At 28.3% G+C, this 27,607-nt stretch overlaps 2 protein-coding genes across 5 annotated transcripts in view; one reads left to right on the forward strand and one right to left on the reverse strand.

The window, feature by feature from the left end:
• LOC130448241 (anillin-like) overlaps positions 1-836 on the forward strand; it is a 45,571-nt gene extending 44,735 nt beyond the window's left edge. For all 4 annotated transcript variants that reach the window (XM_056785520.1, XM_056785522.1, XM_056785523.1 and 1 more), the window contains one exon: positions 451-836. In XM_056785520.1, the coding sequence (XP_056641498.1) occupies positions 451-553 (103 nt within the window). In that variant the 3' untranslated portion in view covers positions 554-836. The remainder of the gene's footprint in view (positions 1-450) is intronic.
• Positions 743-27,607, reverse strand: LOC130448242 (probable ATP-dependent RNA helicase DDX55 homolog). The gene is made up of 10 exons (XM_056785525.1): positions 27,278-27,607; positions 26,781-26,950; positions 25,262-25,423; positions 12,614-12,860; positions 10,725-10,984; positions 9,328-9,525; positions 8,379-8,513; positions 6,447-6,633; positions 4,851-5,012; positions 743-965 (listed from the first exon to the last, which is right to left on the reverse strand). The coding sequence occupies exons 1-10, from the start codon at positions 27,429-27,431 to the stop codon at positions 853-855; spliced, it is 1,788 nt and encodes a 595-aa protein (XP_056641503.1). The 5' UTR covers positions 27,432-27,607; the 3' UTR covers positions 743-852.

Below are 27,607 nucleotides of genomic sequence, written 5' to 3' on the forward strand. Positions count from 1 at the left end.
AAATTGTGATATTTTTTGCCCATGATAAGAAACCAGAAATATACAGATACAGTTGATACATATACAGATTGTCCCAAAAAACTAAAATTAAGTATTATAAATATCCTAAAATACCAGTGAAGCGATAATTTTTGTGGGATATATATTATATTTCTGAGAAAGTTCAAAAACTTTGTTAAACTATTCCTAAAATCAAGAAAAATATTTTCTGATGATGAATATATGAATTTTCTAAAGCTAGGAATATAAATTAAAACTAATATACTTCGGTATTTTACGGCCAGTCCCGCAACAATCACCCTTATAAACATCTATTTTGTACTTTTTAGACATTTTTATATCTTTGTTTTGATAAGTCATCTTGATTTTAGGTCTCTTTACTTGTATCGGCTTTTTGAAGCACAACTTTTTATATAAAACATGTACTTATTTTTTTCTTTTATATTACAGGCATTTATTATCTGCAGATACAAAAGAGGAAAGAGTAGAATGGTGCACCAAGTTCAATGCTGCATTGACTGCATTAAGGATGTGGGGCAATTCCCAGCAATAATTTTAGTGGTACATTATTTTTTATAAAATTACTTATAGCGATACAGAATTAAAATATGTGAACGTTTATTGAAATATGGTAAAAATCAATTAAAGCATCGTGCAATTTTCCCTTCGGGAAAATTTGTTATTAACTGTAATTATTCACATTATTAAATATTTTCTGTATGAATCGTTTGTAAAACTAGTTCTAAAAAACGTATTTTTTACAAAATAAAAAATTAAGCTTTTTTATATTTATAACAAAATTTATTGTATAAATTATATCATTATTTACAAATTTAGTATGTGTTTTTTCTGTTAAACCAAACCAATTTCTTTATTATATTCCTCATCAGAAATTTTTCTTTTCTTGTGTTTTTTGAGTAATTCTACATCTCGTTTCAATTCTTCTAAATCTTCATCACTCATCCCTGCAATAAAATTGGGATTATAATAAATAAACAAGTAGAGATAAAATACGTTGTTGCCTAAGTATCATCAAACAGTTTGATTTGATGTTTCTATTTGAAAATTATTCTTGAAAATGCAATTAGACTTTTGATATATTAATGCATCTAAATATATATATATATATATATATATATATATATATATATATATATATATATATATATATATATATATAAATTCAATTTCTTAGACCTTTTGATATATTAATGCATCTAAATGTTCTAAATTTAGGTCTCATCTGTTTCAAAATTAGTTTTTTTCAGTTTTTAAAAGGAAGATAAATTTTGACGTTTCTACTTTTCTTTAAGTCTGTATCAAAATATGATATTGATACTGACAATTTACATTACACCTAACCTAACCTGTAAAATTTATTGTCATTTATATTCTAAACAATAAATATTCAATATTAATGTCCCGAGTGCATGTCAAATTGTCGATAATTTAATTTTCTCGAGTGCGCGAATGCGCACGAGAGGAAATTATGAAACAATTTGACATGCACGAGAGGGCATTTTGGCAGACTTTCCTGAGAAAAATTTAATTTAAAATAAACTTAATTCTGTGTTTAAAATTTGTTATTCTTTAAATTATACCGTAGTTGACGATCATCATATTGGCATAAAAGTGACAAATCACTCGAACCGTGCTGCGGCAGTTACTCAGCTTGCCAAGGTTGGGGTTTCAGAAAATCAAATTATGAAGGTTACCGGACACTCAAATCAGGCCTCGATAAAGAGTTACCTCCAAGTAAATAGTGAACACCACGAGGAAATTGTACAAAAAATGCGAAATGACAGTAGCGAAGTAACAATAAGAAGTGGTGGAAGCAGCATAGAAACACCATCGTCGGCCTCCAGTAAAGTTGTATATTCTAATTGCATTTTCAATAATTGTTCCTTTTCTTAAAATATAAAATTAAAACTGAAATTTGATCGTTGCTAGGTAAACATAAAATATTACAGCTTTTTGGTTGGCTTAAATTTTTCGAAGGAAATAGTCAGCTACATTTATAACGACCTAGCCTATTGAAAATATATGTTATCCATAAATTAACCAATCCAATCCAATTAAGTAAAATTTTATTATAGTTATACATTTATACATATTTCCCATATTGGATTTGACCATAATTTCAGTCCCAAACGATGAATACATCCACTTTGGTGTTTCCTTGCCACGTTCCCATTAAGAAACCGCTCAATATAGCTGGCAAAGACTTCGTTACAATTCACATATCTTAATATATAAAAATTCAGTGTTCGTGTGTATGTTCCGAATGAACTCAAAAACGAGTCAACTGATATTCATGAAATTTGGCATATATATGTAATTCTGTACAACTTAAATGATTATTTAAATTAATGGTCTCAACAATTAATAATAAACTTATCATCAACGTTGATTGTTGTTATTAATCGTAGTTTCCATAACAGATGGCACCTTAAGCGAATTTCCTTACAGAGAACTGTAAAATTTTGTCCTTTGCACCTCATAGATGGCGCTACACTATATATGTCTTATTTTGCCTATACTACTTAAATTTATTCAGAGAACAGCAAAATTCATTCACATTAAAAATTCAATTACTATTTTTAGTAAAATGCCACCCAAAAAATCCATCCTTAATACCCGTAGCAAGAAGACTCGATGTGCACGTGTTGAAAGAGTCTAACCTAACCTAACCGAACCAACCGCGAACCAAAGTTACTATTGGTGTGATGGACAAAATATGCAATTATTTTCAGGCGTTAAAATTTCGCAATTAAACACCCGGCATGTGTTGCGCATCAGGAAAAGTTGTATTGTCACCACTCCCTACTCCACCTGAACCTTTGAAATCCCTTCATTCTGGCATTTCAAATGAATCAAAATTATTTTTGCATAAGACACGAAAATTTTATTCTTGCTTCCAAATGACGTCGAGTGGAGCCTCTAAAGTTTGTGTTTTGTCATCTGATGGTCCTAATTATGAGACATCATTCAAAATTCAAGGCCAGGTATATCATAAAATTGAATATCGAATTATTTCAATAAATATGATATTAGTATAAGTCATGAAGGACATAATACATTATCTAAATATTGCACTAAATTAAAATCTAAAACATCAAAAAAAAAAGAAGTAATATTATATATCAAGTGCCTTGTACTAATTGTGACGCTGTCTACATAGGGCAGACATCTCAGTATTTATAAAATAGACTAAAAGGTCATCAATACGATAAAAAAATAGAACATATTTTGAGGTCTAGAATCAGTTCAGAGATTGAACATTCTCAGTATATATATATATATATATATATATATATATATATATATGATATTGACAATGACATTTACATTACAATTACATAGATGTGATATATGAATAACGACTTCTATAAAGAGCATAAATTTGCATACTAGGCTAGTAGTTAAATCAATAAGTTAAGAGTTTAGAAATGGTTCACATTCAAAAAAACGAAAAAGCTATAAATGATAAAAAAGACCTAAATAACTTAAGTGAAATCTATAGCTCTATTTTGTAATATATATATATATATATATATATATATATATATATATATATATATATATATATATATATATATATATATATATATATATATATATGTTATGGTATGAATAGTAACCAACTTTTAAAATAAATATCATTGGTTAAAAAAAAAACAATGAAGAAAAGAATCAACAACGAGAGAAATATTTTTTGGCAAGAAAAAAAAGAGTAAAATAATTTTAATTGAAATTTAAAAAATTAAAATCTTGATAAAAAAGGCATAAAATATTCAAAGGATTGATAATTAATAATCGTATAAGTGTAGTAATAAGAAATTAGTGAAAACATTTAAATAAAGTGAAATAAGTGAGAATACTCACAAAGGGACAATATCCAAGATAAAGAAGTTGTGAAAAGGAAAAGAACAGGAGTGGAACTACAGCGGAGTATCTGTTTATTCTGAAAGGCCGTAACAATTTCCAATTAAAAAAAAAATTAAAAATACAACATAACAAACACTTAAGGTACTGTTCTATTAAGTTTAAGTATTTCTTTTAGTATATAATATTTGAGTTCACATTTCCATATAATTTAGTTTTATGAGTGTAATTACCGAGTATGAATGAATAAATGAATGTTTGTAAAATAAAATAATTGTAATAGCTAGTTAAGAAATTGTATATTTTGAATATTTTATTCATTATAAAGAACAGACCCAGTCTTAAAACTATTATCATCTGACCTTATAACCATAACAATTTATCGCAATAAAATTTTTTTAATTTGACCTCACAATATAATACCCTGAGAATAAAAAAAATAATAATAATAACATAATAAAATAAAGAAATTCAAATAAAATCTGATTTTATTTAAAAAAAAATTTATAAAAATAAACATTACACATTATCATACCATAACAATATATATATATATATATATATATATATATATATATATATATATATATATATATATATATATATATATATACAGTGCTTACTTATTATTTACTTTCACCTTATTTGCCTGTACTAAAATGGGTTGTACAACAGTTCAAACTCTTTAATCTTTTTAACTGTGCTATTTATTATGAAGTTACAATAAGTGTTCAAAATGAGTACCATTCACTTCCATACAATGGTATAATCTATTTTGAAATGCCTCTCTGACATTGCTTAATACGGCTACTTATTGTTGACAACGATTGGGGTTGTTGAGCCTCTAAGTTGACTTGCCCTAAAATTGCCACTTGGATTGCTTCGTTATTTACGAGTCCCTCTCGCTTATGCACTTTATTGTGGTTTCATATTTTAATGTATCTATCATATCTCATGTTACTTACTTTTCCTTTTTTTCTTCACAATATTCTTGCTATTTGTTAATTTCTGCTTTTTTTCTTTTCTTTTAAGACGTTTGTTTTTCTTTTCTTCTTTTTTCTGTTTTGTTAATGACCAAGGTTCTGTTGGTTTTTTATAAAATACTTGTTTGTTACTGGGCCAGACACCTAAATTTTATCAATAAACCTTTAATTAATAAAAAAGGTTACATAAATTGATATGAATGATGAATAACCCAAAAGACAAGATATGAATATCTCAAAAGTAAGAGGCGATAATATTTACTTTCAGGTATGAACCTAAATAATATTTGAAATAAAATACGCATTCCTTAATATTTCAAATATTATTTGATAATACCAGAAAAATATGATAAAAGGATCTATGTTTATGATTTTTGTAAGTTTTATAATGCAAACTTGAACTTATCCGCTATTAAATTATAAATCTATTCTATTATATAAATCGAAATAAACAGAATCAAGTATTGTTAAAATCAGTATAGTTCTTTCAATATCAATTGCAGATTATAAAAACCAGTTTAAAACACTTGCCATAATTTTGTTTGATCTACCATAGGCGTAGATACCTGATTTTATAAGTTTATTATTTCTATAAATACTTTTAAAACTATGTATATTTTATGTATTCGTTAAAAGGCAATCGAATCATTATAAATCGGACAGCATTTATTCAGATTTTACGTTTGCCCATATTAACTCTATAGGGTTAAATATGCAATAGTAAGGAGGTAGTCTGAGAAGAGTATAACCTTTCTTTGCACAGCTTGTCAATATGATACATTTTCTCTAACTTTAGACCTTTAATAACAGTAAGCAATTCTTTGTTTGTTGGGCCTCTTTTACGATCGCTGACAGGAATAGGAATATTTTTTTCAGGCATAAATGCTAAAATTTGAGCTTTGTTTCTACTTTTATTTGGTATCTTAAGGAGTGGCCACAAGTAGTAAAATGCGTTGTCCATAACGATTATTGACTGTGTTGGAATGTTAGGTAAAAGCCTTTCATTAAAACACTTTGAAAATAATTATGCTGTCTATCTAAATCTTCATTATTAAATACATAACTGTCTTTATTCTCACAACACTGTGCAGTTCCATTGTCTTCATTCGCCCATGGTGTAAAGAACGCAATATTTCTATTTATTCAAAGAAATTTAGTAATTAAATTAGTCTAACGAACGACGCCTCTGCTTATCGCAGACTGTCTGGCAGGAGATATTTCGAAGAAATTGTGTACATTCGCCTTCCGACAGCTTCAGCCAATGGAAATGTATTTATGTTTACGATGTTTATAGGTAAACAGTGGAGATGATGAATTTTCACACGTATTCATCAAGTCCACGTGAACTGACGGTTTGTTAGATGTTTACCGAATTTTATACGGGGAGTAAACATTATTTTTCATTTCTTCATTTGGTATGAGTGCCGTGCGTATTTATGAAATATTGATTGTTCCTCCCATAACTGTCTTCTGCAATTGACATTGGAAGAACTATACACAACTCTGACTTTAAAATTTATTGTGTAGTAGTGTTCAGAACAAAATGTAACAGAAAATGATTGACCTAATATTCCTTACCTGTGTTATTATACTGCTCTAATTTTTTAAGTCTTATTTTTTCTCTGGCTGTATCTTTGTAAGGAACACAGTTTATATTAAAATTGGGTATTTCTGGAAAATCGGTGATAATTCGTTTCTTCAATTCTGGCATTTTTGGTAGTTGCAAGAGTCCATATGTTGCAGCTACAGCTCCTATTGGTAATTCCTGTGAAAATATGGTTTTGATTGGTTACTTTGAACTTTTGTAACGTGTGTTGAAATTTGCAATATAACAATTTACAAGTATATCTTTAACAAAATTATGAAGCTAAAACAGAATTAGAGTCTAGTAATGAAGAAGTTTTCATTTTTTTTTATATAGATAAATTATAAAAATTTAAGTAAAATAAAACAAACACGTGAAAGAATTAATAAAATATCTCAAGAAATTAAAAAGTTATGGGACTTTGAAGTTGCGCTTGCAAGAATAATTTTATTACACGCGGAGCTCCATCGTGTGACGTCATTTGACCTAAACGATGCAGCATGTATTCGCTGAGTACGTACGAATGTTTTGTTGTGTAGTTGCTTGCGCCGTTCGATTCGCATTTTATTTATTACCCGGTGACAGAAGTTAAAAAAAATGCCTACAAATATTGTATTGTTCCTATGTGTCAAAGCACAACAGTTAAAAATCCCAATAATTTTTTTTTCGTGTACCAAATAATATAACAACAAGGAAAAAGTGGTGCAAAGTCATGAAGCGTGATTTAATTGGCCCTAAAAGCACTAAATATGTGTGTGAAGATCATTTTGATGTAAGTAACTATTAATAATAGGTGCCTATTTCTGATCGATATAGCTATTAAATCGTAAGTAGGTCCGGAATAACTTATTCAGTAAAAATAACTATAAATTTTATGTAAATATATTTGTTATTTACTTCATATGTATGTAAGTACTGTGAATATCGAATTTATTTACAGGTTGAAAATGACACAGAAAATTTAGTTGAACATCGACTAGTTGGGGGAACAATGAAGTTAAAAGCCAACATATGTCCTCATAAATTTGACTGTCAAAATGCGATGAAACCTCAAAAAGAACAAGTAGCGTATGAAAAAAGACGTCGAATTTAATTTTATGAAAATCTATTAACAAAAGAAGTACCGTCGACTTCAAGTCAATCATCTTCGTTTCAATCTTTTGAAATGATTGTGTGTGATGAAATGGAATTAGATGAAATAGAGGATCTGCTACCAGAGAGCATTATTTTTACAGAATCAGATAATCATCCCAATAAAAAGAGAAACAAAGGAGTTCAAGTAAATATGAAAACGTCACAGAAAAATCAAGCAGTGCAAACAATTGTAAGGAGGAACAGTGCGAAAAATACAGGAAATAAATACTCCCAAATTGTTTATGAATCTCCTCAGCACTCTCCATCGAGAATATCGATATCTTCTTTAAGCAGTTCCCAATCAAAAGCATCAATATTTTCACTGAACAGTACAAGTTAAAAAAACAATTCAAGTGTAGCACTATTAAATCTTTATACAATTTATAACACAACCCTTAGTTTTAATTCATTTACTAGCACAAATAAAGGATTACCAGATATCAAAGGTTTATAAATTTGTCCTTAAACTGAATATCTTATTAAAATCTGCTGTTATTTTTTTCTGCATAATCTACATCTATAAGTTCAACTTTTTTGACAAACAATTTTAAGGCCAATTCACAAAAAATTTTAGAACTGTCCTAGCTATTGAAATACACAGAACCAAAGCAATGGACCAATTTGTCCAGCCTTCAATGTTTTTGTGGATTCTATTTCTCATTTAATAAAGAGCTTTGGAGGTCTGTAAAATTACTATTATTTATGTATTTCGGCATTTTTCTCCAATAAATAGTGATTATTCTATGATCTATATACTACTTTAAACCTAGAAAAATGTATATATTACTTACCTTGATTTGTAGTAAATAAGAGCATTCATGCTTTGAATAGGCTTGAATGTATGAAACAAAAGCTTTAGTACTTTTTTCCATAATAGCTCTGTCTTTTTTTAGTATGTTCCGTATTTTCTCTCTCAAATGTTCTATCTAAAAAGAGGTACATCAATAAAAGATATTTTAGAAAATATTTGCAAATCATAGACAACAAAGGATATCAATATAGGTAAATTATTATATCAACCTTACATTACTACCTTTCTCAGGCTATTGAAAGAATAATAACACAAAAATTTATGTACTTTTTCGTTTCTCCCGAGTATCTGAGACTATTGGCAGTTTAGAATTATAATTTTGTAATAAAAAAATGTTAAGTAATTAGGTAAATTATAAACACAGCAGGGTGTTTCTAAATTCATGCAACAAAATTCAGTGATTGCTCATATGAAATGAAGTTGGGTCTTTTCTATAACCAGCTCACGCTTTCCCGAAATATCACTCTTAGAAGGTGGTGACTAAAATTGAGTTAACTTACACAATTTCTTCTTTATGCCCATAGTTTCAGCAGAGCTTCGCAGTAAAATTAATGGCATCAAAAATAAATACTGGAAATCTGGAACTGATGGACTTACACTCATCGCCCATCAGGTAAAGTAAAGCGAGGACAACAGGATCATTAGATTAAGTTAAGTGAAAAAAAAAAAGGTTAATTATTCTCAATTATTGCTTTGGGAAGTTACTATCACGATTGGCCTATTTTTATGCTTTATTATACAGAACAAGTTTTATAGTTCAGTTTGAACTCCTCTATTTTTAAAATTTTTCACTATCTGTACTTTCAGCTTTATTCTGCCATCCTCAATTATTAAAATTTAATCTATTATGAATAGTTTAATTCAGTTTGGCTGGCTTTAAGATTATGTATGTCTTAAATTGTGGAAAATGGTTGGTTATAATAACTTACTTTTTCATCCACAACTACGTTCTCAACAATTTGGAGTTTTACCCTCTGGTTTTGTTCAATAAAGGATACATAAGCTTCTTCATTTTCAAGTAATAGTAAAAGTGCTGAGCCCTGTTTCCCCTGCCGAGCTGTTCTACCGACTCTGTGGACAAAAGCACTAGCACTTGTAGGTGGATCCCACTGAATCACCCAGTCTACCTAAGTCAACATAAATTGATGATAATAAAGTTCCATTCATTTTATATAAGTATAATAATATATTATACAGAAGTATAATAATATATATTATACAGAAATATAATAATGTAACCCGATAAATATATCAAAAACAGAAATGATTTGTCATAAAGATTTTAAATGGTAGAAATATCGCTTTCCATCTATTTACTCAATAAGCTTCTGCCCATAACTTTAGTAGAGAAAAATTACCTTGGATTCAGTTTCACATTAACAGTAATATCAAATTTTCTGAATGGTCGTGGCATTCATATAAAATATATCAAATTATGCCCCCGCTTCATGTGAACAATATTATATAATTAATGAAGCCCGAATTTTTATACAAATCTATCTTTATATATAAAAATCTTCTGTACGTGTGTTTGTAATTGTGCTCCTTCTAAACGGCTGGACCTATTTTAATGAAATTTTTCTTGTGTATTCAATTTAAGGGGATTCGGGAATGGTTTAGATTCACAATTCGATCAACTAGATAACGTTTTATCAATTATTTTTAAATTGTTGTTATTGCTAGAATGTTTTCCATAGAAGTCCGGCAGACTGCGATGCAGTCGTGTCAGATATTCAAAAGTATATTTGAGTTTCAGTTGCGCCTGGTAGATTGCGCTGAGATCATATTCTAAGTTAGCATAAGTATAATCTAAACTATGGAGACTATAGACTTCATGTGTATGGTGTATAGTGTCTAAACATTCATACTGCCATGCTAATCTATACGATACTTATTTGAATGAAGACTCATAAAGGACAGTTCTGCTGAACACATTTGTTTCTTTTTGGTACATTTCAGGATTCGTAGATAATTAACTCTAAGAATAAGTACCCTTTATAGAATAGTTTAAGATTCAACCTTTTCTACAATCAACATCTCTGAAAGCATACTAATACACATTCTCCCACGCCATCGATTGGTTGAATTGTAATAAATATATATGAATGACGTTAGGTATTGTAATAAGTTTCTGATAAAAATTTTCATCAAAATGGTCTAATTGTTACAGCTAATTTCCAAAAGTTTACATTCAAGACGTGGGACAGGACAGGTCTGTCGGGTCCGCTAGTATTTGAATAATAAGCTTTCATTTTACTTAGGAATCTAGAAATATTGCATTTTTCGAAAATACAAATATCTTACAAGGAAAACTTGTGAAACTCACTTCGGGAATATCAATACCTCTGGCCATAATATCGGTACACAATAATAAAGCTTTTTCCGCAATTCTGAATTTTCCTAAAATTGCTTGTCTTTTATGTTTCATTTTTCCATGAATAGCAAGAATTGGTAAATTTAAATGTTTAGGTATGATGTAGGGAAAAATATAAGACCAATAATCTACGCAGGCACACGTTGGCAGAAAAAGTAATCCTTTCTGTATATTTTTCTTTTCAAGAAAATCTATCAAACTGGCTAATTTACCTAAAAAAAACACAAATATTATTACTCTACATTAAATGTATTATAATATTGTGGCTAATAACAATATTGAAAGGTAGGTCTATTTCTACTTAAACCTCTAACAATTAAAACTGGCATAAGTAAATAGACATTGAATAATTACTAATATAGATGGAGAGCCTTCTTAATGAAAGAGTGAAAACAATGATATTTTACATGTTATCATTCAGCAGCTACTGTATCCAGTATGTATTCTGTTCAGATTAAACTCTACACCTGAAACAATACACTATCGAGGCTCAAAAATGCCTGTTTTTTGTTGTCTTTTTTGTGCAAGTATGAATGAACAATGGACCACTGTTTCTTTTTCAGGAAAATCTTAATTCAATAGTTGTCACGGCATATGGCCGGGAAAATTGTTGATTTTTCTTTAAAAATATCTTATAATATATATGGAGATAAATAGCAATATTTTTGCAATAAATTTATAAATCTTTAACAATCAAAAGAGTTTTAAAAATCTATAATATTTAAAGTAGGTAAATAATTCTTAAGAATATTTTAAGAGAAATGAATCAGTTGTTAAAAATGTAAAGGAAAGAATATCAAGGATATGAATAACCTAACATTGGAAAGATATCTTTTTGATAAAGATATACTGAAATAAATTCAGATTGGATCGAAATTTTAACTGATATTCTGATAGTAAAATACCATTTGAATAAATGTTTTTTATTTAGGTCCTCATTTTGCACAAAGAATTGACAAGAAATATATTAACCTATAATATCACTTATTTCTATTACAACTATCAACTTAATTGACTTTCGATGAATATTTCATTCTTTTTCCTCTATGTAATATGCTGTACAAAAATTTAAAAATATAAGTTAGATATTTAATACTTTATCATAAAAAAATTTTATTCCTAATCGAGATTGAATAAAATACTAAGCACACTATATGAAAGATAAGATATAGAAATAATGGTATATAAAACCAACTTGGTTCTCAAAACTAAACCAACCAAAGCACTAATTATTAATTTGATTAATAGAGCTATCAGATACTGAACTTTGATGCATAGTTATTGAAAAAGCAAAAAATATATTAGGAGAAAATAATTATTCCGAAATATTATATATAACATATTTAAAAGGAGGATAAACAAATTATAATAAATTAACAAACAAAATAGATCCTAAACATCCAAATGTAAAACCTCTTTACCAATCATATGCACAAGGACTTTCTCAACTACATCAATAAGATATTAGTATAAGACAAGTCAAAAAGGACAATACAATATCGAAATATTTCACTACACTAAAAACTACTCAATCACAGAAGAAGTTATATATCAACTACCTTGTAATACTTGACGCTGTTTACAAAGGAATATCTAGAAAGTAGATAAATAATTCATCAATTTGATAATAATAAAACTGCATCAACAAACCATTATAATATAGAAAAACACACATTTAATCATAGAAATTCAAAGAACTTTAGAAGAATGTAAAATATAATATATTGGTCTATTATCATTTATCATGACAATAATTAGAATAAGTCATAAAGGACATAATACATTAACAAAATAAAGATAAAAATAAGATTGGAACGTCAAACATAATATCTATTACTTACCATTATCTTTTGTGATCAAATAATAATTATTTAATTGATCAGGTGTGCTTTGTTTAGCTTTGGCGGATACGCTGACTAAGACTGGGTTACGCAAACCGGCCCTAATTAAATCTTCAACTTCTTTGGTTTGTGTGGCTGAAAACAGGCCAGTTCTTCTTTGCCTTGGCAAATAACTCAGAATTGTATTGATAGATTTTTGAAAACCCAAATCTAATAATCTATCAGCTTCATCTAGGATTAAAATCTCCTACAACAATTGAACCGTTTAAGAATAGTCAAATAAACTTAATAATTAATCATCATTAGTCTCAAACACTATCTATTTATAGTCTATTTCAGAAATATATATATATATATATATATATATAAATATATATATATATATATATATATATATATATATATAAATATATATATATATATATATATATAAATATATATATATATATATATATATATATATATATATAGCAATAAAATGGGGAATTTCGTCCAGTTCGGCTCAATTTCGGTGCCGGCCATAGGTGTAGGTCTTGAAATATTGTGTAGGGATTACTTAGGTAGTAGATTATACAGTTACGTTTTGCGTTTAACAGGTACCGTTTAACCTTCTATTAGTGCCTCTGCCTAATTCCAACCCTATTTCAAATTCGGTTTAACCGCCGTAAGGGCAATGGTGCCATACCCAAAATTTTTAGACCTTAGACCCTAAGTATATTTTTTTAGTTTAACGCATCAGTATTTGCTGTTAAGCCGTAAATAGTGTTCACAGTATTATAAGATTAATAATGAAATGGCGACATTTACACAAACGAAAAGATGTTCCAATAATTCTCCACTATCAGTGAATGAAAAACTTATTATGTATTCTAAATGTAAACAATTGCATAAAATACGATTAGCCGAAATTTACTGTACAAGAAACTGTCGACCGTTGTTCCCGAATGACTGGACTTGGAAAGTTCACCGTTTTTAAATTATTGCGAGGGAGAAAAATAGCAGGTCAAGTGGAACCTTCCAAAAAAAGTCCAGACAGATCAGTAAAACTCCTTGATGAAGACACCAAAAGTGTTATTCGAAGAAAAGTTCACTCTTTTTATTTTAAAAAAGAAATACTCGCCCTAAATAAGATTTTAATGGAGCTTGGCCAGGATGGCAGTATTCCGTTGATAACTAAAAAACTTTTATGGACTACTTTTAGAAATTTGGATTTTGCCTGGGAAAAGCATAACCGTGAAGCACTTTTACTGGAAAGCGATGAAATTGTTTGCTGGCGACAAAAATACTTAAGAAGTATAAAGCAGTATAGAACAGAGCAGAAGAAAATATTTTATCTTGATGAGACGTGGATTAATGAAAGTTATACAGTACCAAAAATATGGAAAGACAAAAATATAACCAGTGCTCGCCAAGCTTTCATGAAAGGCCTGTCAACGGGTATTAAGGTGACTTCAGGTAAAGGGAAAAGACTAATAATCGTCCATATTGGAAGCGAAGAGGGATTTTTAAAAGAAGGTTTGCTAACCTTTCAGTAGTGCCATACGGGAGATTACCACGAGGTCATGGATACGGATGTTTTTGAAGACTATTTTGGTGAAATGATAAAATATCTTTAGGCTGATTCAGTAGTAGTTATGGATAACGCAAGTTTTCATTCTCGACGCATTGAAAAGACTCCAACTTCATCTTGGAGAAAACAAGAAATTATTGACTGGTAAACCACCAAAAGTATTGAATTTGAAAATAATTTGATAAAAAAAAGGACTATTCGCTGTAGCAAATTAACACAAACATCATTTTATGAAATATACCGTGGAAGATATAGCAGAAAAACATAGTGTAACTGTGCTGCGCACACAGCCGTATTATTGCATACTAAATCCTATAGAACTTATATGGGCGCAAGTGAAAGGATTTGTAGAAAGACACAAGATGACATTCAACATGAAAGATGTTGAGCTACTGTTTGATCAAGCCATTAAGAAGGTGACACCAGAGAACTGGCGAAAAGCAGTCCAGCATATCATTAAAGAAGAGGAGAAAATGTGGGATCTTGACTACTTCATCGATCGGACCGTCGACCCGTTAATTATAACGTCAAGAGGAGATGACAGTTCCTCAGATAACGAAGAATATTATGATTTTTTTAAATTTAATTTTTGTATAATGTATTTTTTGTATAATGTTCAATAAAAAAGAAATGTACCTAATACTATGTACATAATGCCTAATTTTTATTCTGTTGAAATAAAATTCTTTCCTTTTTACGAGTATCATACCGGCACGCCATTGGCACAAATTTTCAGTGTTTTTGAATGGATAACAATAGGCTAAACCAATAAATTGACCCTAGCCCGGGTGATACTACCTAGACTTGATAAAAAAATTTTTTTACAATGAAATCAACGCCAAACTATGAAAGTACCTTAAATATTCGTTGGATCACTCTGTAGTCCCTTTGCATACCTAATGAGTTTTTATTGCTCTATACATTTCTGTAATAAACTATAGATATCATATAATAAAGTACCTGATTTTACAACACAAATGATATAATTGTAGTTTTTTAAATATTTTAATAAATCTATTTGAATTCAATGAAGAGTTCTATTAAATTGTTTGGACTATTTCAAACAATTTGATGTAATATTATCAATCCAAGAAAATCTTAAACAACCTTATAATATTTATTTTGTAATGTTTTTCTTATTTATTCACACTCTTTCTATTCATGGGGTGAATGTATGAACACTGTCTTTTACATTCTTAATTTTTTTCAAGACTTTACACTACACTCCACTAACTTATAAGAATTAACGTATCATTAACACTTAACTAACTTATATATAACATTTAAATTCTCGATTACTTTTCTATTTCGTTCAGTTTCCTATGACTATTTATTATAAACTAACTAAACTGTGAAAAACAAGTTTATATATCCAACCGCAGTTCTTAAAAATTCTAGAAAATAATCGAAAAGTGCCATGTTACCATACAAGATGATTGATTATAAACGATAATTTGGATATTTAATTTCTTATTTCTCACACCTTTTGATATATTAATGCATCTAAATGTTCTTGATTTTTGATAATTTTTAAAAGAATAACGTTTCGACTTTTCTTGTCTTTATCAAAATATGACTGACAATTTGCTTATTTATATTGATTTATAGATCATGAATATCAAAATAAGGATAAAATCAACTTAAAACTTTGTTCTAATAAGAAAAATTGATTTTTCCTTGGTATCTACATCTCAAATATATAGCAGTAATCAATTAAATTATTTGTAGTTTTATTAGAATTTACAAAATAGAGCGAACCATGGAATATCACAAAAGCATAAATTCAATTATAAAGATTCTAAAATTCTTGAAACGGAATCTAATACACGAAAAAGGGAATTTTTAGAAATGGTTCACATTCATAAGAACGAAAAAAGAATGGTATATATCGAGAAGATTTATATATAAAAGTCTTTGCCAGCTATATTATGCGCGGTTTTTTATTGGGAACGAGCAAGGACACACCAAAGTGGACTAACTTCGATATATTTTCAAGCTTTCGAATACTTATGTATTCATCGTATTGGACTGAAATTATGGTCAAATACAATATAAGAAATATGTATATACATATACATATGTACTAGAGCCGGTCCTGCTTAGATGTATTGAAATTATAAAATTCGGCGAAGGAGCGCATGTGGCGTAAGAGACAGTGTTTATTAATTAACCCCTCTAATAGAAATTGTATAAATAAGCTTTGATACAGAAACATATCTATTCAAAGACGAGTCTTCCACCTTAATCTTGTCAAGATGGACGAGAAGAGTTCGACATTGAAAATATTTCTCTTAATATGAAAAATGATATTTCAACTCTGAAGAGAATATATCTTTCCAAATATTAAAGAAAAGATTTCCACCATAAAGTGCAGTATGTCGACTTTGAGGTAGGACAGGAAAATAATCAATAGCGATTTTAAGTACATCATTTAGAAAAATAGCGACCATAATTTGCAGTGGAAGAACGTCTGCTGTACCAGAATAATCCAAATTTGTAAACATAAAAAAATACATAAATTGGACCAAGATTATTTTTTCTCATCCTCACAATTATTTTGATTTAGCTCTGTGTGACTATTTCATAGGAGACGATGTTGAATAATATTTTTTTCACTATTTCGCAGGTTTTCTTTCTAGAAATAGTGAAGAATCTCAAACGTGTCTTAGAATATTGATTTCGTCGCAATATCTGATGAAGCCAACGGGTTCATCGTTTGGCCTATAATGGAAGGACGTCCAGATCTGTGGATCATACCGATAGCTATATTCTTAGTATATATGGGTTGGTAGAAGAATTACATTTCTAAGAACAGTCCGATTCCCATTATAAAAAAAATGGGAAAAATCAGAGAGCAGTACGATCAAACGAAATATTTCACTTATATGTTTATATCCATCAGGGAAGAAATAATCTGTTTCTCATTACAATATTATTCGTTATACTGGCTAGACAAGGAGAGATTTGGTTCTTATTCACGGAGTTTTCATAAGGATGGGGCACTTACTCTATCACAATATTAAAGGTAAGTGCAATTTTAGTTTTGAAAGAAAAATATTTGTTATTGGATATGTGATTTGAACGTATCAACCGATTCTTTATGTGTGAAAAAATGAGCCTATTCATTCTGTGGTAAGTTTGAAACCCAATAAAATTATCAACGGACACATAGAAAGCAAAACACCTTTACATATAGAAACAGATCAAAAAATAGTTAATGATTATGTTCAAAATCATAAGGATAAAATGAAAGTTTTATATTCAAAAATAAATCAAAAATTAAATGAAAATAAATCAAAAGTAATCTCCAAAACAAATGATAAATGTGAAGAATTACCAAATACAATAGCCACTAAAGTATACGTGCGTAATAAACAAGCACAAGGTAAAACAAAAAATAAATATAAAACCGAAGATATTAAAAGCAAAAATATATAACTAAAAACAGCATAAATCGCTACTAGACATTAGAATACTTCAGAAAATATTCATATGTCAAACATAAAACGCCCTAAAAAGACTCCATATAAATTAATTTCAGGTTCGTCACCTTGAGAGACTTCAGAATGAAATATGTTACTCACAACTTGGGAATACTTCCTATAAATCTTGGATTTGCCAAATTTCAGATATCCAGTCATACTTTAGTTCATTGTTATGATTTAAATCCACTACTAGTAGAATATAATAAGTGTAATAATGTAATCCTGTAAAAAACAATATATCAAACTCAATTAATTCAAGAGAGTCAAGAGACAAAAATAAATTGTAAATATAATCGAATACACAAAATAGTGAAGAAAAATTTTACAAAATTAACATTAATTCTTCCTTGGATAGACCAAAAAGGAATAATTAACGGTCTTGAATCAGTTATACAAGCTATCACGGGAAATTTAGACTCCAACGATGAAGTAAGAATAAATTCAATTTTTGAACATTTAAAACAAAACCAGGAAAACTTACAAAATCATAAAATTGCAATATTCTGTTAGTAACCAAATTATTAATGATTTTGATAAAACAAAAAAGGAGATACAGTAAAATGAGAAGATTCTTAGAACATAGATAATTGAGATAAGAGATATTCTAGATTTTCAAGCAAACGCTGTAAACATTGTTTATTTAGAAAAAATTTTCTACAAAGTCTTAATTACATTTAATGTCATTGTAAATATGATGAAGACATTAGAAAATTCGTTAATCTTTTGCAATTTAAATTTCTACATCTCAGTATCATAAAATCTCGCGACCTATTTACGGAACTTCTAAAAGTACATATTAAGCCAAATTGTCATTCGAATTAAAATATATAAATATTTTAGATTTTGAAGCTATCATAGACGTAGCTTGTAAAGTAGAAAATAATCAAATACTACACTTTTTGTCAATAGGTACCTATTAATTATGATATTTTATTTAATATGTTTTATATGTTACCCATTCATACAGAAGTTGAATCGGAATACGTAACTTTAATACCTAACGCGAAATATTTATTGAAATCAAACATTAAACCTCTATATGACATTTGCACTCACGGCAACATTTTTCAATGTCCTAACAATTTACAAGACAACAGTAATTATGGTTTGAGTGACTGGCAATCACTCAGTGACTTTACTACACCTAAATTTTACAAAATTCAAAATATCATCTTTCGCGCTGAAAACAATAGAAGGTATTAATAACATTGGTAAGTATGTAAGTATTAACAACAAGAAACAAATTGAAAAATAACCAGTCTCATAAGAAAAATTAGTTGAACTTAAATAGAAATAAGAGATATGGAGTACACATAAAAATTTTACAAATTAAATCAAAATTGATGGTTTTCACATCTCCAATTTTACATGGATCTCAAATACTAGTAAGTTTTACTATAATAGTGTAAAAATAATTGTAACAACTAGACTGTATTAATTTTTGTAGCCCTTGATAAAGGAATTGAACAATTTCGAAATATTGGCATAGTAAAAGAGTTTAACTTAAATCAAACTCTATATTGGCTGTTACCCCGTGAAAATAGATGCTTTATATATATTATATATTTGACCATAATTTCAGTTCCAGACGATGAATACATAAGTATGTGAGATCTCGGAAAATATATTAAAGTTAGTTCACTTTGGTGTTTCATTGCCAAAAGTAGAAGAAATTTCTTCAATTTCTTAGACTTTTTGATATATTAATGCTATTAATGTATCAAATGTTCTTGATTTTAGGTCTCTTCTGTTTCAAAATTAGTTTTTTTTGATAGTTTTTTTAAAAAAAGATAAATTTTGACGTTTCGACTTTTCTTTAAGTCTAGCAAAATATGATATTGACACTAACAATTTGCTTATTTATATTGATCTATAGATCACTTTCATCATGAATATCAAAATAAGGATAAAATCAACTTAGAACTTTGTTGCAATAAGAAAAATTAATTTATTAGAATTTACAAAAGAGAGCTATAAATTTTACCTAAATTTAGATCTTTTTTATCATTTATCTTTTTCGTTCTTATGAATGTGAACCATTTCTAAGAATTCTCTTTGTATTATATTCCGTTTCAAGAATTTTTGAATTATTATAATTGAATTTATGTTTTTTTGATATTTCATGGTTCGTTAATGCAGTTCTATTTGTTTTTATCGTATTGATGACCTCTTAGTCTATTTTCAAAATACTGAGACGTTTTCCCTATGTGGACAGCGTCACAATTAGTTCAAGGCACTTGATATATAATATTACTTCTTTTGTTTTTTGGTGTTTTAGATTTTAATTTAGTGAAACATTTGGATAATGTATTATGTCCTCTATAACTTATACTAATATCATATTTATTGAAATAATTCGATAATTGTTGGGAAAGTCCTTGTACATATGATGAGGAAAAATGTTTTATGTTTTGATGTTTCGTTTCAGTTTTGTTTTTAAATTGATTGTAGTATATGCTTATCCTTTTCTTGAATATGTTATTTATCATTTTTTCCGGATAATTATTTTCTTTCAATGCTGTTTTTGCTTTTTGAATAGCTAAGCATCTAAATTCAGGATCTTATAGTTGGATAGATCTATCATCCAAACTTACTATCACTGATGTTTTTTGTGACATAGGATGACATGAATTGAAGTTTAAATATCTTGAGGACCAAGTTGGCTTCTTATACCATTCTGTTCTTATGTTATTGTTAATTTTATATAATGTGACATCAAGAAAATCGGTTCTATTATTTTGCTCAACCTCGATTGTGAATTGATGTTTTTCACGATAACAATTGAATTTTTTACTTATGTTTTCAATTTGATTCTTTGGTACATTAGTAATGCAATCATCTACATATCGGAAAAAGAATGGAATATTTATATCAAGTTTGCTTAGAACCGTTTCCTCAAGATCTTCCATTACCAATTGTGCTAACACTTGAAATGGAAGCTTCCATAGCACAACCATCAATTTGTTTGTATATTTCATTTTCATATTTGATATATGTTGTTGTAAGTGTGAGTTCTATAGCTTTTATAAATTCATTTTGAGGTATTTCTGTGTATTCTTTATTTTTGTCCCATTTTTTCATTAATATATTTTTCACAATTCTAGATTCATTTTCCAAGTCATGCAACTATTTATTACCGAATCAACTACTCTAATAAGAAAATTACAAAATTATTTAGAAAACATAACATTTAAAATAAATGAAGTAATTCCTATTAATATTTTCCAAAAATTTAACGAAAAATGTCGAGAAAGAACTGAATAACTTTTTAATAAATGCAAAGAAAAAAATATTAAGAAAATTGATAAGCTAATATCAAAACAACAACCAATTCTTGAAAATACAAATGAAATAAAATCAAAATGGATCAATAATTTAACTGATACTCTCATATCAGATGAAGTAAAAGAAGTTTTATCTTAGTTCCCAATTTTCCACAAAATATTTTTAGTGACAAAGAATTACCTGTGAGTCACAGGCTGTGACAAATATCTTATGTAATATTGAATGCAACACCAATTCATCTAAATAACGAAATTCAAAATAAAATAAGATCTGATACTTGTAATATTATCTCTAATTTCAAAAATAAATTGAAAAACAAAAGACAACAAAACAATATCAAACCGCAAAATATAACTAAAACCAAAAAATTCATAAATAAAAATAGAAATCTTAAAATTTTGAAAGCAGATAAATCTAATAAAATTTTTATCATGAAATCAGAAGATTATAAAAGTAAAATGATGAAATTATTAAACAATAAGACAACTTACAAAAAAATTAAACAAGACCCTACGAATTCTTATCAATAACAAAATAATGATCTAAACCAATCTTTTAAAGGACAACTTTTCATTTCGCCATCAGACGCAAAAAAATTGAAAATTCACAATGCCTTACCCCCTAAAATATATGGTTTACCAAAACTCTACAAACCTGACATTCCCCTTCGACCGATTGTTTCAAGAATCAAACTCCTCTCACCCCATTATCTAATTATTTGAAAAATATTTTGAAAAAAAATTTTATATCAAAAACACATGGGATTTCAAAGAAAAAATTAAAAGTATCAAAATTCCTAATGAATATGTATATTTATTTCGTTAGATGTGGTTTCTTTATATACAAATATTCCTATTACCGTTGTGAAAAATATATTAATGAAAAAATGAGACAAAATTGAAGATTATACAGAAATACCTCAAAATGAATTTATAAAAGCTATAGAGCTCACACTTACAACAACATATATCAAATATGAAAATGAAATATACAAACAAATTGATGGTTGTGCTATGGGAGCTTCCATTTCAAGTGTTATAGCACAATTGGTAATGGAAGATCTTGTATGTACCAAAGAATCAAATTGAAAACATAAGTAAAAAATTCAATTCTTATCAAGAAAAACTTCAATTCACAATCGAGGTTAAGCAAAATAATAGAATCAATTTTCTTGATTCACATTATATAAAATTAACAATAACATAAGAACAGAATGGTATATGAAACCAACTTGATTCTCAAGATATTTAAACTTCAATTCGTGTCATTCTATGTGACAAAAAAGATCAGTGATAATAAGTTTGGCTAATGGATCTATCCAACTATCAGATCCTGAATTTAGATGTTAAGCTATTCAGAAAGCAAAAACTGCATTGAAAGAAAATAATTACCTGAAAAAAATGATACTATGATAATGAACAGATACTACAATCAATTTAAAAACAAAACTGAAACGAAACATCAAAACATTTTTCCTAACCATATGTACAAGGACTTTCCCAACAATTATCGAATTATTTCAATAAATATGATATTAGTATAAGTCATAGAGGACATAATACATTATCCAAATGTTTCACTAAATTAAAATCTAAAACACCAAAAAACAAAAGAAGTAATATTATATATCAAGTGCCTTGTACTAATTAATTGTGACGCTGTCTACATAGAGCAAACATCTCAGTATTTAGAAAATAGACTAAGAGGTCATCAATACGATAAAAAAATAGAACTGCATTAACGAACCATGGAATATCAAAAAAACATAAATTCAATTATAAATATTCAAAAATTCTAGAAACGGAATCTAATACACAAAAAAGAGAATTTTTAGAAATGGTTCACATTCATAAGAACGAAAAAGCTATAAATGATAAAAGAGATCCAAATAATTAAAGTAAAATTTATAGCTCTATTTTGTAAATTCTAATTGAATTAACATGTTCAATCAGTGCACATTTTTCAGGATGTAATCTGCAAGTCACTTTTGAGGGAGATAATTCTGTTGGATAAGGATCTAAGTGTATGACTGACATATTGTTTGTAACAATCTTTACATGGAATGCTGTAAATAACATTAGTAAGTGAAAATAGAGGTGTTTTATCTTTTATTTTGGAAAAGATAGACATGGTTTCCTGTACCAATCTATCAAGATGGAATTATCCAATCTGCGAATAAACCTCTTATCCAGAAATGGTACAGAATGATTGGCGTCTTCTACCTCTATGATGAATTAGATATGTGGACCACAGCTATTAAAAGTATCTAAAAGGGTTTAAAGGAAAGTACAGGAATAACCATGTCTAGCACATCCTCCATGACATAAGATGCTAAGATAAGTGACAACCCATTGGTGTACAAAAAATTTGTTTATAAAATTTATTATTAAAAGAAAAATATATATTGTTGAAAAGAAATATTTCAAAAAATGAATTCTCATTTATATTACAATGGAAACTGATATCTTCCCATTTTTTGTCAATAGCTATGCAAGCTCCTAAATAGATGTTATTTAAAATTAAGCAGCATCCAGGCTAGCCAACACATAGTTGTCTATATTGTTTTGTAAGTTTTGTATTATTAAATTGATTATAAATATCAAACGAATCTTTTACAAAATAATCATTATTTGAATCATATGCATAAGATATTTGTTGCAAATTGTGCAATTTGCTCCATAGCGGCCCTTATGGAGGCTACTATAGGTTTCATGAATAAGTTGGGTTTATGAACCTTTGGGATGGAGTATAATTTTGGTGAAATACCATGATAGCTCGTAAGTTTTTTCTTACTAGATAATAGAATAATTACCGGGAAATTGAATTGTTATTATTTATATTATGATTGGTGATTATATTGGTGGCTCTTGCAATAGTGATATTTCTTTCAAGGATATTAGGTATGAATGAGATAAGGAAATCTACATTTGCTAAGATCTTTTTGAAGATGATGTCTTTGGTAATAATGGGTTCTATAATAAATGTTAGACCCAAAGCTAAGAAGTTCAATATATCATTTGGAATGAAAGTATTAGATATATTTTTCATGGATTTAGGATTTTATTTGAAATTTGATTTGATTAGTGAATCATATAATGTTTCAAATTTGTTAATATTTTTGTTTTATACTTCATGACAAAGTTTGTAGTATGTTCTTTGTTGTGTACTAATGAAATTGGAGACTATGTATTCATTAGTGAGTGAAATTAAAGAATGATGTAAAACTTTGAGACATGATTCTAATGTCTTAAATCAAAGAGTGATTTGCAACAATCTCAATATTCAAAAGTTTGTATTCTAACCTGCTCATATTTGTGAATTTCCAATATGCATTTTGGTTGAAGATTAGTGAAGTTATAAATGTTATTGCGGCTGTTGTATGTGAGGGTATGATCCAAGTGTTTCTTCATTTTAGTGGGAAACATCTTCTATTGTATTATTTTGCTAGCTTTATCTTAATCTAATTTGAATTCTCTAACTGTGTTGTCTCTGTAGTTATATCTTATGTTATCAAAAAATCCCATTTCTGTATTGTTTAACACATCGACTATCAATACTATTATAACTATAAACTCTAATATCACACCCAATAGTGCATCTGAACTGTCTCAATCTTATATAATTTACAAATCTCTACCTTTTATTAGGCTCGCCGAACTCTTCAACCATGATAACAAATCCAATATTGCAAATAAAACAATTTTAACCAGATCAGATCTATCTTTTCCAAAATAAAAGATAAAACACCTCTATTTTCACTTACCAATGTTAATTATGTAATAATAATAATTATTTACCATGTAAAGATTGTAACAAACAATATGTCTATCAAACCCTTAAATCCTTATCCAACAGAATCATCTCCCACAAAAGCGACTGTAGATTACATCCTGAAAGATGTGATCTAGCCGAACATGTTAATTTGACCAATCATCGATGGATTTCTGTGTTGCAAGCGTTTTAACAACTGAACCAGATCCCAAAAAAGAAACTTTTCAGAAATGGCCTACATCTCTCAACTAGAAAATTGTATAAACAAAAAACATAAACCATCTTAGCGAGATTTGTTAAAATATTTCAATTAATCAATAATCAACATCACTTTGAATTTTGAATCCTATGAATTTAAATTTTTTACAAGAATTCATACAAGTTCAAGCAACTACAAATCTCTACAAACTACAAAGTTGATAATATAATTGTTATTTGTATAAAAATTAAGCTACTATAATATGATATAAAACTGGAATTTATTATGTGAGCTTTATTGTATTTAATTTCCCAACTAGTATATTTTTTGGTACTTACCAAACTTTTCAGTGATTTAGCTAAGTTTAAATCATATTTTCTAACAAGTAAATCTTCTAGCCTGCCTGGAGTACAAATTAAAATGTTTCCACCTTGTGTTTTGAAATTATTTACATCCTCTTCTACACTATTTCCACCAACAAATAAAATTTGAGATATATTCTGTAAGATACCATACGAAAATTATTAAAGTATCTATGAAAAATCGAAATTCTGCAAAATAGCCCTACCTAAAATGTTATTTACTTTCCAGATATGCCAGAAACTTAAAACATTCGTTATTACATAAATTAACAATAATTAAACTGACAGAAAATAAAACAATGCCAATTATAAATATGTTGTTGCTACAGAAATGTTTGGTATTATTATGATATATTATGAGTACTTTGACTATTTCCTTCGAAAAATTTAAGCCAACCAAAAAGCTGTAATATTTTATGTTTACCTAGCAACGATCAAATTTCAGCGATAATACTGCACTAGTGCAAATTATCGATAATTTGCACTAGTGCCAAATTTTCGTCTAGGATTAATAAACATCATTTGGTTTTAATTTTATATTTTAAGAAAAGGAACAATTATTGTTTATTTTAAATTAAATTTTTCTCAGGAAATAGTCTGCCAAAATGCCCTCTCGTGCATGTCAAATTGTCTCATAATTTCCTTAATTAAATTATCGACAATTTGACATGCACTCGGGACATTGATATTGACTATTTTCTTTCGAAAAATTTAAGCCAACAAAAAAGCTGTAATATTTTTTGTTAACCTAGAAACGATCAAATTTCAGCGATAATACTGCACTAGTGCAAATTATCGATAATTTGCACTAGTGCCAAATTTTCGTCTAGGATTAATAAACATCATTTGGTTTTAATTTTATATTTCAAGAAAAGGAACAATTATTGTTTATTTTAAATTAAATTTTTCTCAGGAAATAGTCTGCCAAAATGCCCTCTCGTGCATGTCAAATTGTCTCATAATTTCCTCTCGTGCGCATTCGCGCACTCGAGAAAATTAAATTATCGACAATTTGACATGCACTCGGGACATTAATATTGAAAATACAATGTTCTAAATTTAATTCTTATCCTTTTTTGGGTTGTTTTCAAATAAGTATAATGAAAAGTATCATTCATTACAGGTCTAGAAATGTATTTTCACAGGCTTGCATGACTTCTGATGAGAATTTGTCATGTACACATAGAAAAATCCCTATTTCCAGACTCCTAATAAAATATACTATTCAATCTTACTAAAAATATTTATACTTAGTTGTCATATCACTAAATAGGAGAAACCCTCAATTCAAATGTTTCACAGTTACTTTGAAATTTAAAAATTGAATTATAAATTTTAGTCAAGAAAATTCACATATATATTAAAAAAATTCACTAGTTGAGTATAAGTTAATCACTACAAATTTATCCAGGTGATTCACATTTTGAATTGAGTTTACGGTCTATCACTATTAAAAGTGTTTTGGTCATATTTAAAATTTATATTTATTGCTTACTTTCACATGTATTAATAATGTGTCTAGCACATATTTGGTTTGTAGAGCTAGTTCCCTTGTTGGGGACAATACAACAGCTCCAACTTGATGTTTGCCCCATTTTTCCTCAGATTCTCTCTGTTTCATGATTTGTAAGGTTGGTATTAAAAAAGCTAATGTTTTACCAGAGCCTAAAATAATCATATATTAATTATTTACCTGATAAACTGATCTGTTTTTACTCTGCTGTATATACCCTTCAGATATAGCTAACTTTTATCAATGTCTATTTTGAACTAATTGAACCATTATGCTAATTTCATATTCTCATACTAAATATTAAAGTAGATTTGCTGTTAATATTATTATCTATTTGAGTGATGTGCAATGTGTAAAATTGTATTATCAGATAGTACAAGCAACAGAGTTCAGCCTCTAATTATTTCTTGTGTAATATGTGTTTCCTTTCGGCCTCGATATTCTATTGCCTAATAAGCAAAATTCTGAAATGTACCCACCTGTAACAGCTTCAGCAGCTACATCCTTTTTCTTCAATAATTGCGGGATAGTATATGCTTGTACTGGAGTCATAGTTGGAAATTGTAAACATTTGATACCATTCTTTACTTCTTCGTGTAAAATTACGTCCAATTGATTCCATTTGATCAACATTTCTTATCATTGATATTCTAATTCAAATTTACAATAACCTCACTTTCCTTCTTCTTCTTCTTTGTGGTGATTGACTCAATCCCTAGGGTAAGTTAAGGTTCCTGCAATTTGATTTAACTGTCCAGAATTGCGAAAATTATCCCGTCTGATTCATAGTCATTACTCCTTCCAGCCAT

Source organism: Diorhabda sublineata, chromosome 8 (assembly GCF_026230105.1).
Source record: "Diorhabda sublineata isolate icDioSubl1.1 chromosome 8, icDioSubl1.1, whole genome shotgun sequence".
Taxonomy (NCBI): Eukaryota; Metazoa; Arthropoda; class Insecta; order Coleoptera; family Chrysomelidae; genus Diorhabda; species Diorhabda sublineata.